The following is an 11,975-nucleotide window of genomic DNA, read 5'->3' as shown; positions in this document are numbered from 1 at the left end:
TCTCCTGTATATCTTCTGCCCACACTCCAGCTCAGTAGGTGGCGGTAATGCACCTTACAGTTGGTCTGCCAACCGCCATAAAACAATACTAGAAGAAGAAGAAGAAAAGCCGAGCGGCCGGGATCAGCTGACTGCGGTGTTCGGTCGGTTGATGGGTCGTGTTTGAGTTGTTTAGAAAACTAAACGAACAAACATCATCTTTTCTTACCGGTGAGCTCGGACATGCCGTCGCTTCTGTTCTGCGGGCCGAAGATGGCCGCCTGCGGGATGGTGATCAGCATCTGGGGGGTCATCATGCTGGTAAGACAGCGACGGGAACAGGCTATTTCCTGGACGGAGGGCTCCGTTGAGTTGGAGCTTAACGTTGTTGTTTATAGTAAATGATGGGAGTTTCTTTAATCAGCTGAAGCTAAGCTGATAAAATAAAAACATTTTAACAAGACTGTCGTTTAAATCCAATAGGTCGTCAGTAAATAGACGGAGCCTAAACACTGGCTGGTGTTGAACCTGTAAACGGGTCAGGATAACGATTAGAGGTGACTAAATCCTGACTGATCGATCGTATGTATCAGTTTCTGTCATTCAGTGACTGTGGAGTGATTTCTGATGCTTCATTGATTTCTAACCGTTTATTCCACCATGTTGGAAACAGACGGTTCCTGTAGGTGGGTCATGTGACTTCATGTGTCACTGTCATGTGATGTTCCAGAGGAGGAAGTGCGTTCCTGCTCATTGTTGGTTTTAACAAAACTAAACTGTGAGACCCATGCTGCCCGGTCCAGACGCTCAGCGGCCCCGCTGACCCCTCGCGTTGACCCCTCGGCCCTCACGTTGACCCCTCGGCCCTCGCGTTGACCCCTCGGCCCTCACGTTGACCCCTCACGTTGACCCCTCTGCTTGTGTCTTACAGGTCATGTTGGGGATCTTCTTCAGCGCCAAGTCAGCCGTCCTGATTGAAGACGTCCCGTTCACCGAGGAGGACATCCGGAGCGAGTGAGTCCCCCCAGATTTCACCGCAGTGTAGGCCCGTTCAGGACCCCTAACCCTGTCTGACCCTGAAAACCATCTCATAACTCACAACTTTTATTATGAAGACAAAACTACACAAACTGCATTTCCTGTGAAATTGAAACATGAACGCTTATTTCTGAAAAACCTTCTGACAAACAGCTGAAATGAGCTAAAACATGTAGAAATGTAGCTGAAATGAGCTAAAACATGCAGAAATGTACAACCGGATTCCAAAAAAGTTGGGACACTAAACAAATTGTGAATAAAAAGTGAATGCAATGATGTGGAGGTGCCAACATCTAATATTTTATTCAGAATAGAACACAAATCACAGATCAAAAGTTCAAACTGAGAGAATGTTTCATTTTAAGGGAAAAATCTGTTGTTTCCAAATTTCATGGCGTCAACAAATCCCAAAAAAGTTGGGACAAGTCCATTTTTCCCACTGTGTGGCATCCCCCCTTCTTCTTCCAACACTCAACAGACGTCTGGGGACAGAGGAGACCAGTTTCTCCAGTTTAGAAATAGGAATGCTCTCCCATTCATGTCTAATACAGGCCTCTAACTGTTCAATCGTCTTGGGCCTTCTTTGTGGCACCTTCCTCTTTATGATGCGCCAAATGTTGTCTATAGGTGAAAGATCTGGACTGCAGGCTGGCCATTTCAGTACCTGGATCCTTCTCCTACGTAGCCATGATGTTGTGATTGCTGCAGAATGTGGTCTGGCATTATGGTGTTGAAAAATGCAGGGTCTTCCCTGAAAGAGATGACGTCTAGATGGGAGCACATGTTGTTCTAGAACCTGAACATAGTTCTCTGCATTAATGGTGCCTTTCCAGACATGCAAGCTGCCCATGCCACAAGCGCTCATGCAACCCCATACCATCAGTGATGCAGGCTTCTGAACGGAGCGTTGATAACAACTTGGGCTATCCTTGTCCTCTCTGGTCCGGATGACATGGCGTCCCAGTGTTCCATAAAGAACTTCAAATCGTGACTCATCTGACCACAGAACAGTCTTCCATTTTGCCACACTCCATTTTAAATGACCCCTGGCCCAGTGCAAACGTCTGAGTTTGTGGAGCTTGCTTAGAAATGGCTTCCTCTTTGCACTGTAGAGTTTCAGCTGGCAACGGCGGATGGCACGGTGGATTGTGTTCACTGACAATGCTTTCTGGAAGTATTCCTGAGCCCATTCTGTTATTTCCTTGACAGTGGCATTCCTGTTTGAGGTGCAGTGACGTTTAAGGGCCCGGAGATCACGAGCATCCAGTAGAGTTTTACGGCCTTGACCCTTACGCACAGCGATTGTTCCAGATTCTCTGAATCTTTTGATGATGTTATGCACGGTTGATGATGATAACTTAAAAGTCTTTGCTATTTTACGCTGGGTAACACCATTCTGGTATTGCTGCACTATCTTTCTGTGCAACAATGGTGGAATTGGTGATCCTCTTACCATCTTGGCTTCTGAGAGACACTGACACTCTGAGAAGCTCTTTTTATACCCAATCATGTTGTCAATTGACCTAATTAGTGTTAATTGGTCTTCCAGCTGTTCGTTATATGCTCAATTTCCTTTTTCCAGACACTTATTGCTACTTGTCCCAACTTTTTTAGAATCCGGTTTGTAGCTGAAATGAGCAGAAGAAAACAGAAATAACCATATTTGCTGAAATAGGTTTTAATAAGCAGAAATGAGCACAAAAATTAATAAATCATCTAAAAAAGGCTCAAATTAGAAAAAAACAGGTGAAAATGCAGAAAGAAGCTTAAATTACCAGAAGGAAGAATTTATTTATGAACCAGATCACATGAACATGAACAACTGCTGATGATGAGTGTAACCTCAGTGACGAGTCTGTGACGTGTCCCACAGCGAGAACCCCCCCGGGAAGATCTACAGCCTCTACAACCAGGTGGGCATCAACTGCTTCATCGCCGCCGCCGTCTACATGGCGGTGGGCGCCATCTCGCTCTGCCAGGTGCGGCTCAACAAGCGTCAGGAGTACATGGTGACATAAGGAGCGGCGGCGCCTCGGCCTGACCTCTGACCCCAACGACCCGACCCAACACGCTCCTTACCCCGCGGTCCCATCTGAGCTCTGATTGGCCGCACGTTCAGAGGGGGTGTGGTCAGGCAGTTATTTATTTTGGATTGAAATGTGTTTGTTTGTTTGTTTGTTGTTGAGCCCAAACTTTGACCTGGTTTGATTCCAGACGTCAGGTTCATGTCTTGATTTAAATTAAGTCGTCGGCTGAGCGGAGGAAAGAACACCTGACCTCTCAGACGTCCTCCGTGGTTCTGATCCGGTCCAGATGTGTTCCAGTCTGTCTGATCGTTTTCAATAAAGTGATTAAAACTAACGAGGCTTCGCTTCATGTTTACAATCAGAAGGTCTTCTTCAGGCTGAAGTTGGTTCACATCAGAAGAACCGATCAGAAACCAGCTGTTGGGCAGAACCAGAGGTGGTCCAGCAGGTCCATCAGAGTGCCTCCATCTAAAGGCACGGAGGAGGTCCTGTCATGGTGTGGAGCTGCAGCTCAGCTGGTGATCCAGAAGAATCCAGAAAGGTTCTGACTGCTCCATGAAATCCATCATCAGAACCTCCGTCCTGAGCTCTGCTGAAGCCGAGCACGTCGTCCACTCAACGGGGGTCCTGTCCTCGTCCCGTACGGGGGTCCTGTCCTCGTCCCGTACGGGGGTCATGTCCTCGTCCCGTACGGGGGTCCTGTCCTCGTCCTGGACGAGCAGCTTGAACACGACGAAGGTGCCGGAGCAGTTTTTATTCATATTTAGGCTCTGGATGAATTTAATCTGAATTATTTAATCCACCTCTGACAGAAGATCCTTGGCTGCACATCTGGATTTCATCATGGAGTGAACGTCTACATATTTGTGTTGTGTCCCACACAAAAAAAAAAATATAATATATATATATATTATATATATATAATATATATATATAATATATATATATATAATATAAAGAATATGATCCTTTATATGATAAAATGTAAACCCTAGATTTTATTTTTGCCTTATTTGTACTACCATGTATTTTAGCTTACTTTGCATTTTTGTACTTGAACCTTGTTGTTTGTGTTACGCCTTTTTGTTTGTAAACAAAATGTGTTTCTGTTTGTACTTGCTTTATTAAAAAAAGTTAGCCTCGTTTTTTCTTTTGAAATCTTAAACAAAACTATAAAAACATGTAAAAACATAAACTTAGCTGCAACATCTCAAGTGTTTGTTCAAAACTATGAAACAAATATATTTACACATAAGTTATTGTAAGTAATTTACTTTACTTGTATTCCTAATTTTTTAAAAACAAGATTATCCAATTGTCAAACAACAGTTACAAAACGATTTATTTACAACTCCAGTAGTTTGTTGGTTTCCCTGGTAACGCTGAGCTGCTGCAGTTCAGCTGAGACAAAGCAAAAATAGTAAAAGTACATAATATTTAAAGAACACCTTTTGTAAACAAACAAAAAGAAGAATGTACCATTTCAAAGGCCCAAGTATTTCACAAAAACACATTTAAAATGGCTTTTAAATACAATTTATTTATACTAGTGATCATGAAAATAGCGGCCCCTTCATTTCCGGAGTGCATTTCCAAATATGGTATGAGTGTTTGTCCACGCCCCTTTCTGTTTGTACCCTGCTCAGCTCCCTGAGTCTCCACCTGCCTCAGAGTCGGTGCCTCCGCAGAGCAGCTCACAGGTGGAGGAGGTGGAGCTCCGGTGACGTCAGCATGGTTAGGAGGATGTTGGAGAGAAGTGGCATCTTAGCACTGAACTGAGTGTTCAGGTGCATTAAAGTAGAAATGTCTTTACAGCCACAGCTCCATTTATAAACCTGGTGAGCAACACGCTTTAAATGGAATTAAAATAAGGAAAACTGGATGAAAGGTTTCTTTTTTCCAACCACTAATAATATCACGAGGAGGAGGAGACACGTTGATGTCAAAATGGACATCAGAACTTGGCTTAAACATTTCCCACAGCTGTTTTATTTGCATGTCAGGAGTTCAACAAAGAGCGGAAATGTTAAAAATGTGCAGTATTTGAACATTTTCAACTTTCTTCAGTTCATGCACAGCTGCCTTCGTGTTTCTGGTGTTAATGTGTTTTAAACACGACGATTAATGACAGTTTCTAAGATTTATACAAAAATTGTTTATACAAACTTGAGCACAATTTCTCAACATGTTCTTGTTACGTCAATGTTTAAGTTTTGTGTTAAACAACATATGGTTAGTTGCAAGGTTACGTAATCGTTTATGTATTTATATAAAATAAAATGACTACTGACCCCCATGTTCCTCATGAAACTGATCAGCAGCAACATGAAACTGATCAGCAGCAACATGAAACTGATCAGCAGCAACATCAATCAACCTTTATTTCTCCAGGTAAATCCCATTGAGCCTGTACATACATACGTACACAGTTTGGTCCAAACTTCATCTGCTGATGTTCTTGAAGTTTTTAGCTTCTTCAGACCTACACACATGGTGGAGTTACTGAGGCAGCAGCTGTTGTTATCCACCTGGCTCCGGGTCTATGAACTTCAGATCTTAATCCGTTAACTTTATGAGATGAAGACGGCTCGTCACTTCTGGTGGTGCTTGGAGTCGGCCCGGCTGAGCTCATCCAGACTCGAGACCTCGTTGTTAAAACACCGTCAAAAACTGATTCACATATTTAGCATCAGCTACAAACACCTGAAACTGTTTGCACGTGTTGTGCACGTGTTGTGCACGTGTGTAGGTTGATGCTCAGAACACATGGTGCCGGGAGGTCGGGGTGCAGTGCTGCAATCCTCCTGGCGTGTCCCGCGGCTGCAGGGGTCGTCACGTGTGAACACGTTTAGCACACGGACGTTCATGACGTCATCCCCCCTGTTAAGAGCAGCAGGGCGTCGTCCTCGAACACTGGTCGGTGCCTCACCTGGCTCTGCCCTGGACTCACCGTGAGCCAGACCGCAGGCCCCGCCCCAACTGGGTCAAACCGTTCCTGTTCACTGGTTCAGAACATCAGTGTCATCTGGACCGCCCTGGGTTCGGATGGCTTTAACGAGACCACAAACAGAACCAGGTTCTTGCAGAACATCCCACAGCTCGCTGGTTTAACTGGGTCAGTTCAGGCGCAAAACTTTAGAAACCAGTGTTTCTACTGCGGGTTCAAAGAAAACCCGTCCACAGACCGAGCAGGTCCGAGCCCAAACCAGGTCTCGTTTTCTGCTGCTGGATGTGAAGGTGGTCTGCAGGCTCCTCACAGAACCACACGCGTCACAGCAAACGCCTCAAAAACAACCACAAACAACTTTTACACATTAAAAACAAACAAAACAGAAACGTTTAACTAAAGATCCTTAAAGTTAAAATATATTGAACTCTTACTTTTATTTCAGGCTAACAGTTCTAAAAGAAAATAAACAACAACAGTATTTTCAGCAGTCAAACCAACTTAAAGTCAATGAGTTGTTGTTGTTGTTGTTTAAGAAAAACTTGTTTACAGAAAATAAAACCTTAAAGATCCAACAAGAGAAAACTTTATTTCTACACATCTTTATTAAAAAACACAACATCCATGTAAACAAGAAGCGTCGCCGTTTAACAAAGTCAGAATTTCAATGAACTGATTTAATCGTTGATACAGAAAAACCCCATGTTCCCTGAACGCATCACTCGTTTCAGCGCTTCAAACGAGAACTAGAAAAATAGAAACTATCTCTGTCCGTCGTGTTCCGTTAATCCACGAGTCCGGTCAGACCCGTCTATTCACATATCCACAATAAAAACAAGAACTAAACCCGACCCGCTCACCTTCAGGAAGTCCAGTTCCAGTTTGAGTCGTTTTCAGGAGCCAGAACCAGAACCAGAGGTTCTGTGGGTTCTTGGTTCCTGCCTGCAGCTTGGACAGAAGCACGTTTGACTTCCTCAGATCAGACGATCAACATTTGATTCATCAAACGGAAGTTCTGACCCTAACTGGACCCAGAGTTCTGGCCCAACAGGAACCAGTTCCTCAGTTCTGGGCAGGACTTGATGGAACGGATCATTTTGGAATCTGTGAAGTTTTTGGGTTTAAATTAAATATTTTTAGGTTTGAAGCGTTCTGGAAGTCGTTTTACGGATCAGCTTCAAATCTCCGGTCAGAACCTGAGCTTCATGTCGGGACCAGTTAATGTGAAAGTGGACCGGTCCAACACGTCGACTTCAGTTCGGGACCAGTTAATGTGAAAGCGGACCGGTCCAACACGTCGACTTCAGTTCGGGACCAGTTAATGTGAAAGCGGGCCGGTCCAACACGTCGACATCAGCTCCTCAGATTAACTGAAACCTGGATCGTGTTCACAGATCAGACAAACTCTGGATTAAAGAAGCTGAAGCTTTGGTTAAAAACCTCGGAGGACTGGAGTCCAGAATCTGAAGACCCTCGGGGCTTCTCTGCGCTCTCATTGGCTGACGACGAGCTGCCGCAGGTAGGACCGGGTCAGGCCTCGCAGCTCCTCCAGCGTGTAGTCCTCCGGCATGGGCAGGCGGCTGATGTGAGGCGCCAGCTGGGCCAGCGGGACGCTGAGCGGGTCGGGGGCGGCCTCGCTCTGCTGCAGGCTCAGGACGACTCGCAGGATGTTCGCCACACGTTTCGCCATCTCTGCAGGAGAGAGGAGCAGCAGGGGGCGGGGCTTAGTGCTGAAGGTTCTCAAGGCGTCAGCAGGAACGAACCTACCTGTCGGACTGAAAACACTCGTTTCTATCAGCTGACCTGAAGCGAAGCTGCTCAGTCACCAAAACAAACCCAAGAAGAGAAACGTCGGCCATCTTTGACGTCTAGAGCAGGAGTCCAGTCCTGGTCCTCCAGGACCAGGACGAGTCGTGACGGGTCATGTGACCAGTCGTGAGGAACTCGAGCTCACAGCCGAACAGGAGGAGTTGGACTGTGCAGAACTAGAGGGGCTCCGATAAATCGGCCCAGATTTCCTTAATTTTGGGAAATCAGCTGATACTTTTAAGAGACGCGGATCTTACAGATGTTTTTAGTTTTAACAACAATGGTCTGAACTTCTGTTAAATTTCAGAGCACTACCTCATGACCAGTTAAAACCAGTCTGTATTGGTTCTAGGATATTGTTCAACAGTATGTTTTTCAATAAAACAATATTGGAAAATTGAAGGTGCGATGTGACTTTATATCACCGGACAGTGTTGATTGTGAAACTAAATCGGTGATCGGGCAGAAAACTGCAATCTGTGCAGCCCTAATTTTACCATGGTGTCCCAGAGGGACAAGATGGTGGATGGAGCCAGTGAAGCTGCTGCAGGACGAGGGTGAGGGGCTTTGGGTCATGACGCCGGCTGCAGAGTTCTCGAGCATCTGTAGTTGTGAAGTGACAAAAATCGATCCGCGACGCCACAAGACTGTGGACAAGGATGGCAGTGGAGTGAAGGACGTGGAAGGCTAATGTTACGAAGGTGGAGGTAAGCAGGCCGAGGGACATCAGTGATGCGGGACGTGAAGGACAGGAAGCTGTTGAGGAAGACACCCAGGGTGACCCGAGGCGAGGGGGATACAAAGAGTTGTTGAGTGGGAGGAGAAACGGTTCAGATTTTTTGTACCAACAAGGAGTTCTGTTTCATCACTGTCCACAAGACGTGACCTGGAGGACGAAGGTAATGAAGAGGAGGGGTCCAAGAACAGGACCTTGTGGTACACCAGTAGAGGCAGGGGGAGACTGAAGTTTAATGAACTAAGTGCAGCCAGAAAGACCAGATTTAATCCAGTCGAGGAGCGTACCAGACCTGCAGGTGGAAGTGAGTCTGTTGAGGACAGAGATGGTGTCGGAGGACACACACAGGACGAGGAGGACGAGGATGGACAATTTCATTCAGTTCAGTTCAGTTTATTTCTTCAGCTCCAAGTCACAACAGAATCGTCTCAGGGACTGAACAGAAACATTCATGTATAAAATAATAATTGAACATTATTTATCTGAGGAGCAGCTTTGAGTTTAACTCCATCACTGAACTCTCATCTTGAACAAGCATGAAGGCGACAGTGGAAAGAAAAACTCCCTCATGAGGAAGAAACCTTTAGCAGAACCAGGATCAGGACAAGAGGACCATCTGCTTCCACCGGCTGGGTTTGGTAAGAACAGATACACAATGGCAGGTCAAGAATCACATGTTAAGATAGAAATAGTATCAAACGAAAACTATTCAGTTTTAACAATTCATTTAAGGACATGAGGTCAGGTTGTCCTCCAGTAGTCGTCCAGCTGTGGTCCAGCTGTGGTCCAGTCCTCGTCCAGCTGTGGTCCAGTCCTCGTCCAGCTGTGGTCCAGCTGTGGTCCAGCTGTGGTCCAGTCCTCGTCCAGCTGCGGTCCAGTCCTCGTCCAGCTGTGGTCCAGTCCTCGTCCAGCTGTGGTCCAGGACAGATGACCAGAGTCAACAAGGTGAAGATCATGTGTGATGTTTATCAGAGCAGTTTGTTGAAACTGTTCATAAGAACTGATGTTTGATAAACGCGAGTGAAGTTGGGTTTGGAAAGAAAGGAGAGGGGACGGAGAGTAATGAAGCTGGGGGGTCGAGACCGTACCAGAGGACAGAGGAGTGGACAATGTCTGACGATGGGGAGCAGAGACTGGATTTATCAAGGACTGAGGGACGGGACGGAGCCGACAGGTTAGACGTCAGCGGGGGGCGGGAGTTCAAGAGAGATGCTGGGGGAGGAGCTTGGGCCAAGCCGTTTGTGGACTGAATCTTTTCATTGGCCATAGACAGCATGTCGGGGGGTGGGGGTGTCTCCGTCAGAGAAGAACCTGGACTGGGTTTGAACAACGCGGTCCTGGTTCTGGAGGATGCTGTTTTGTTAAAGTCCACGTTTCTTCTAGTGGCTCCAGCTGGGGACGTTCGGTTTTCATGAAGTTCAGAAGTGAAAGTGCAGGACAGACCAGGTTCTCAGACCGTGACGATCATCTGGGTCAGAGGTCTGAAGAGATCCTCACCAACGACGTGTCATTAACATCTTGAATATGAAGCTCCTTCAGAACTTCCTGTGGATTCAGTTTGTGAAAACAGGTTTAGATGAATTCAGACGTGAAGACGAGGACTCGGTCCAAAAGATTAAACTGGTCTGATCTGCTCCCAGTTGGTTTCCTTCATGGTGAATTCAAGCTTCTTGGAATTTTTACGAGTTTTATCTTTTACTGAATTCATCTCAGAGTCCGTGACGCCACCGGGACCAGAACTCCAGGAGAAGATCTCAAACGGACCTTCCAGGTAAAAATAAATAAATTCAAGGGAATCAAACTTCTTGTTGTGGTTCGACTTTAGTTTGTTTGGTTCTGATCCACTTCAGAAACAGGACTTTGTATTTGATGTAAAATCAGAAGAACTGAACAGGAAACTAAATATTTATGTTCATTTATGATTTTAGTGCAAATTTGTTGTTGAATCTTAATTAAAATAAAACGATCTGGAAACAAACCTGAAATAAAATGTTGATTTCAATCCCAGACTAATTACACAGCGTTTAATAAAATGTATTTTATATTTTAACCCCGCCTCCGATGAGTCATGTGACCACAGCTGTCAATCAAAGCACTTGACTCTTCAAACTGATCACAGATCTGTTCTGACGCTCTGCAGGTTTCAGCCAATCGGAGGCTCTCACCTGATTGGGCGAGGCGGTCTCTGGCGCAGCGGCAGGGCAGCAGCTCGACCCGGCCGCAGAGCGACGTCACGTCGCTGTAGAGACGCTCCAGCTCGTAACCCGGAGCCTCCGTCTACAAGCAGCACAACTGTAAAGATCCACAGAACCAGAACCTTTGAGTTCAGGACAGTCTTCCTGAACGTACCTGCTGGATGACCTGCAGAGACTTGATGATCCGGATGTAGTCCAGGTAGACCCGACCCGCCGTGTCCCAGTCCAGGATGGTGGTGCAGCGTTCAGGGACTGCCAGCCCCTCCAGGAAGTCCAGCAGGTAGTCGTTGTTGTCGTTGATGATGCAGGCTGCGAAAGGAGCAAACAGGTTCTGACCGGGACCGAACCACAGCTTGGACCAGAACTTTTTCCTCATCAGTTAAAGCCCACCTGACCAGACCAGCGTACCTGAGGCCAGATGCTGGATCAGCAGCCGGTGGCACCGGTTCCAGTGTCCGGCCCGGTACAGGTGGAGAGCCTGCCGGTGCAGGTCCCCGTCTCTCTGGGCCCGGGTGGCCTTGGCTTCGTGGATCCAGCCCTGCGGCACCATGAGCTGCTCGGTCAGGAAGCGCTCCCTGCGGACCGACTCGTCCGTCTCCTGTAGAGGGCAGTGCCGGGTCAGAACCTCCCTGACGGCCCGCTCCCGCTGGCTGAAGACAAAACAAAAACTCTTTGAGCACAACGGCAGCTGGAAGCCAACGTCAGCAGAACCGGGCCGGCGTACCTGTGGTCCGAGATGTGCAGCAGGATGAACACGGCCCGGTGCCACAGTCCGGCGCTCTCCAGCTGGGCGGCGTAGCCGGCGTGGAGCAGGCCCTGCCGCGAGGCGCTCAGGTGGCCGTAGTGCAGCGCCTGCAGAACCCCCCACAGGTGCCAGCTGAGGCGGTGGTCCAGGCGGTGCCAGGTGACCGTGAGCGGGTCGAGCAGCTGCTGCAGGCTGTAGTGTCTGCAGGAGGAACCAGAGACCGGTTCTGTTGGGTTACCTTGTTCTGATCCCGCCCCCAGGTGACCCGGTTTACCTGTCGCTGTAGAGCTTCAGCAGGTGGAAGCACAGATCGTACAGCGGCCGTCTGGACTCCTCCTCCTCCTCCTCAGGCTGCTTCCCATCCAGGTACGGAGGCAGCGGGGCGCAGGCGTACCTCCCGGCCTCTGTGGATCCCTGCAGGACTCAAACAGAGACAGTCAGGAGGAGCAGGAGGAGGAGGAGGAGGAGGAGGAGGAGGAGGAGGAGGAGGAGGAGGAGG

The 11,975-nt window shown here is 47.4% G+C and overlaps 2 protein-coding genes across 2 annotated transcripts in view; one reads left to right on the top strand and one right to left on the bottom strand.

The window, feature by feature from the left end:
- The first annotated feature begins 34 nt into the window (after positions 1 to 34).
- On the top strand, positions 35 to 3,364 carry rnasekb (ribonuclease, RNase K b). Its single transcript, XM_037687754.1, has 3 exons — positions 35 to 300; positions 911 to 993; positions 2,891 to 3,364. The coding sequence occupies exons 1-3, from the start codon at positions 223 to 225 to the stop codon at positions 3,033 to 3,035; spliced, it is 306 nt and encodes a 101-aa protein (XP_037543682.1). The 5' UTR covers positions 35 to 222; the 3' UTR covers positions 3,036 to 3,364.
- Positions 3,365 to 7,326: 3,962 nt separating this feature from the next.
- nup98 (nucleoporin 98 and 96 precursor) overlaps positions 7,327 to 11,975 on the bottom strand; it is a 21,871-nt gene continuing 17,222 nt past the window's right edge. The window contains exons 30-35 of the mRNA XM_037687756.1: positions 11,751 to 11,890; positions 11,456 to 11,677; positions 11,140 to 11,381; positions 10,886 to 11,040; positions 10,702 to 10,813; positions 7,327 to 7,683 (exon numbers count right to left, since the gene is read on the bottom strand). Coding sequence (XP_037543684.1) covers positions 7,484 to 7,683; positions 10,702 to 10,813; positions 10,886 to 11,040; positions 11,140 to 11,381; positions 11,456 to 11,677; positions 11,751 to 11,890 — 1,071 coding nt within the window. The 3' untranslated portion in view covers positions 7,327 to 7,483. The remainder of the gene's footprint in view (positions 7,684 to 10,701; positions 10,814 to 10,885; positions 11,041 to 11,139; positions 11,382 to 11,455; positions 11,678 to 11,750; positions 11,891 to 11,975) is intronic.

Source organism: Nematolebias whitei, chromosome 14, assembly GCF_014905685.2.
Source record: "Nematolebias whitei isolate Nwh7 chromosome 14, NemWhi1, whole genome shotgun sequence".
NCBI classification, from domain to species: domain Eukaryota; kingdom Metazoa; phylum Chordata; class Actinopteri; order Cyprinodontiformes; family Rivulidae; genus Nematolebias; species Nematolebias whitei.
Note: the sequence above shows the minus strand (reverse complement) of the source record. Positions and strands in the feature narration are given on the sequence as shown.

Bases quoted from the DNA above. Each gene is read 5' to 3' on its own strand.
- rnasekb (XM_037687754.1), top strand. From the start codon at position 223: ATGCCGTCGCTTCTGTTCTGCGGGCCGAAGATGGCCGCCTGCGGGATG. The intron at 301-910 runs GTAAGACAGCGA...TGTGTCTTACAG, and splicing joins TCTGGGGGGTCATCATGCTG to GTCATGTTGGGGATCTTCTT. The intron at 994-2,890 runs GTGAGTCCCCCC...CGTGTCCCACAG, and splicing joins GAGGAGGACATCCGGAGCGA to CGAGAACCCCCCCGGGAAGA.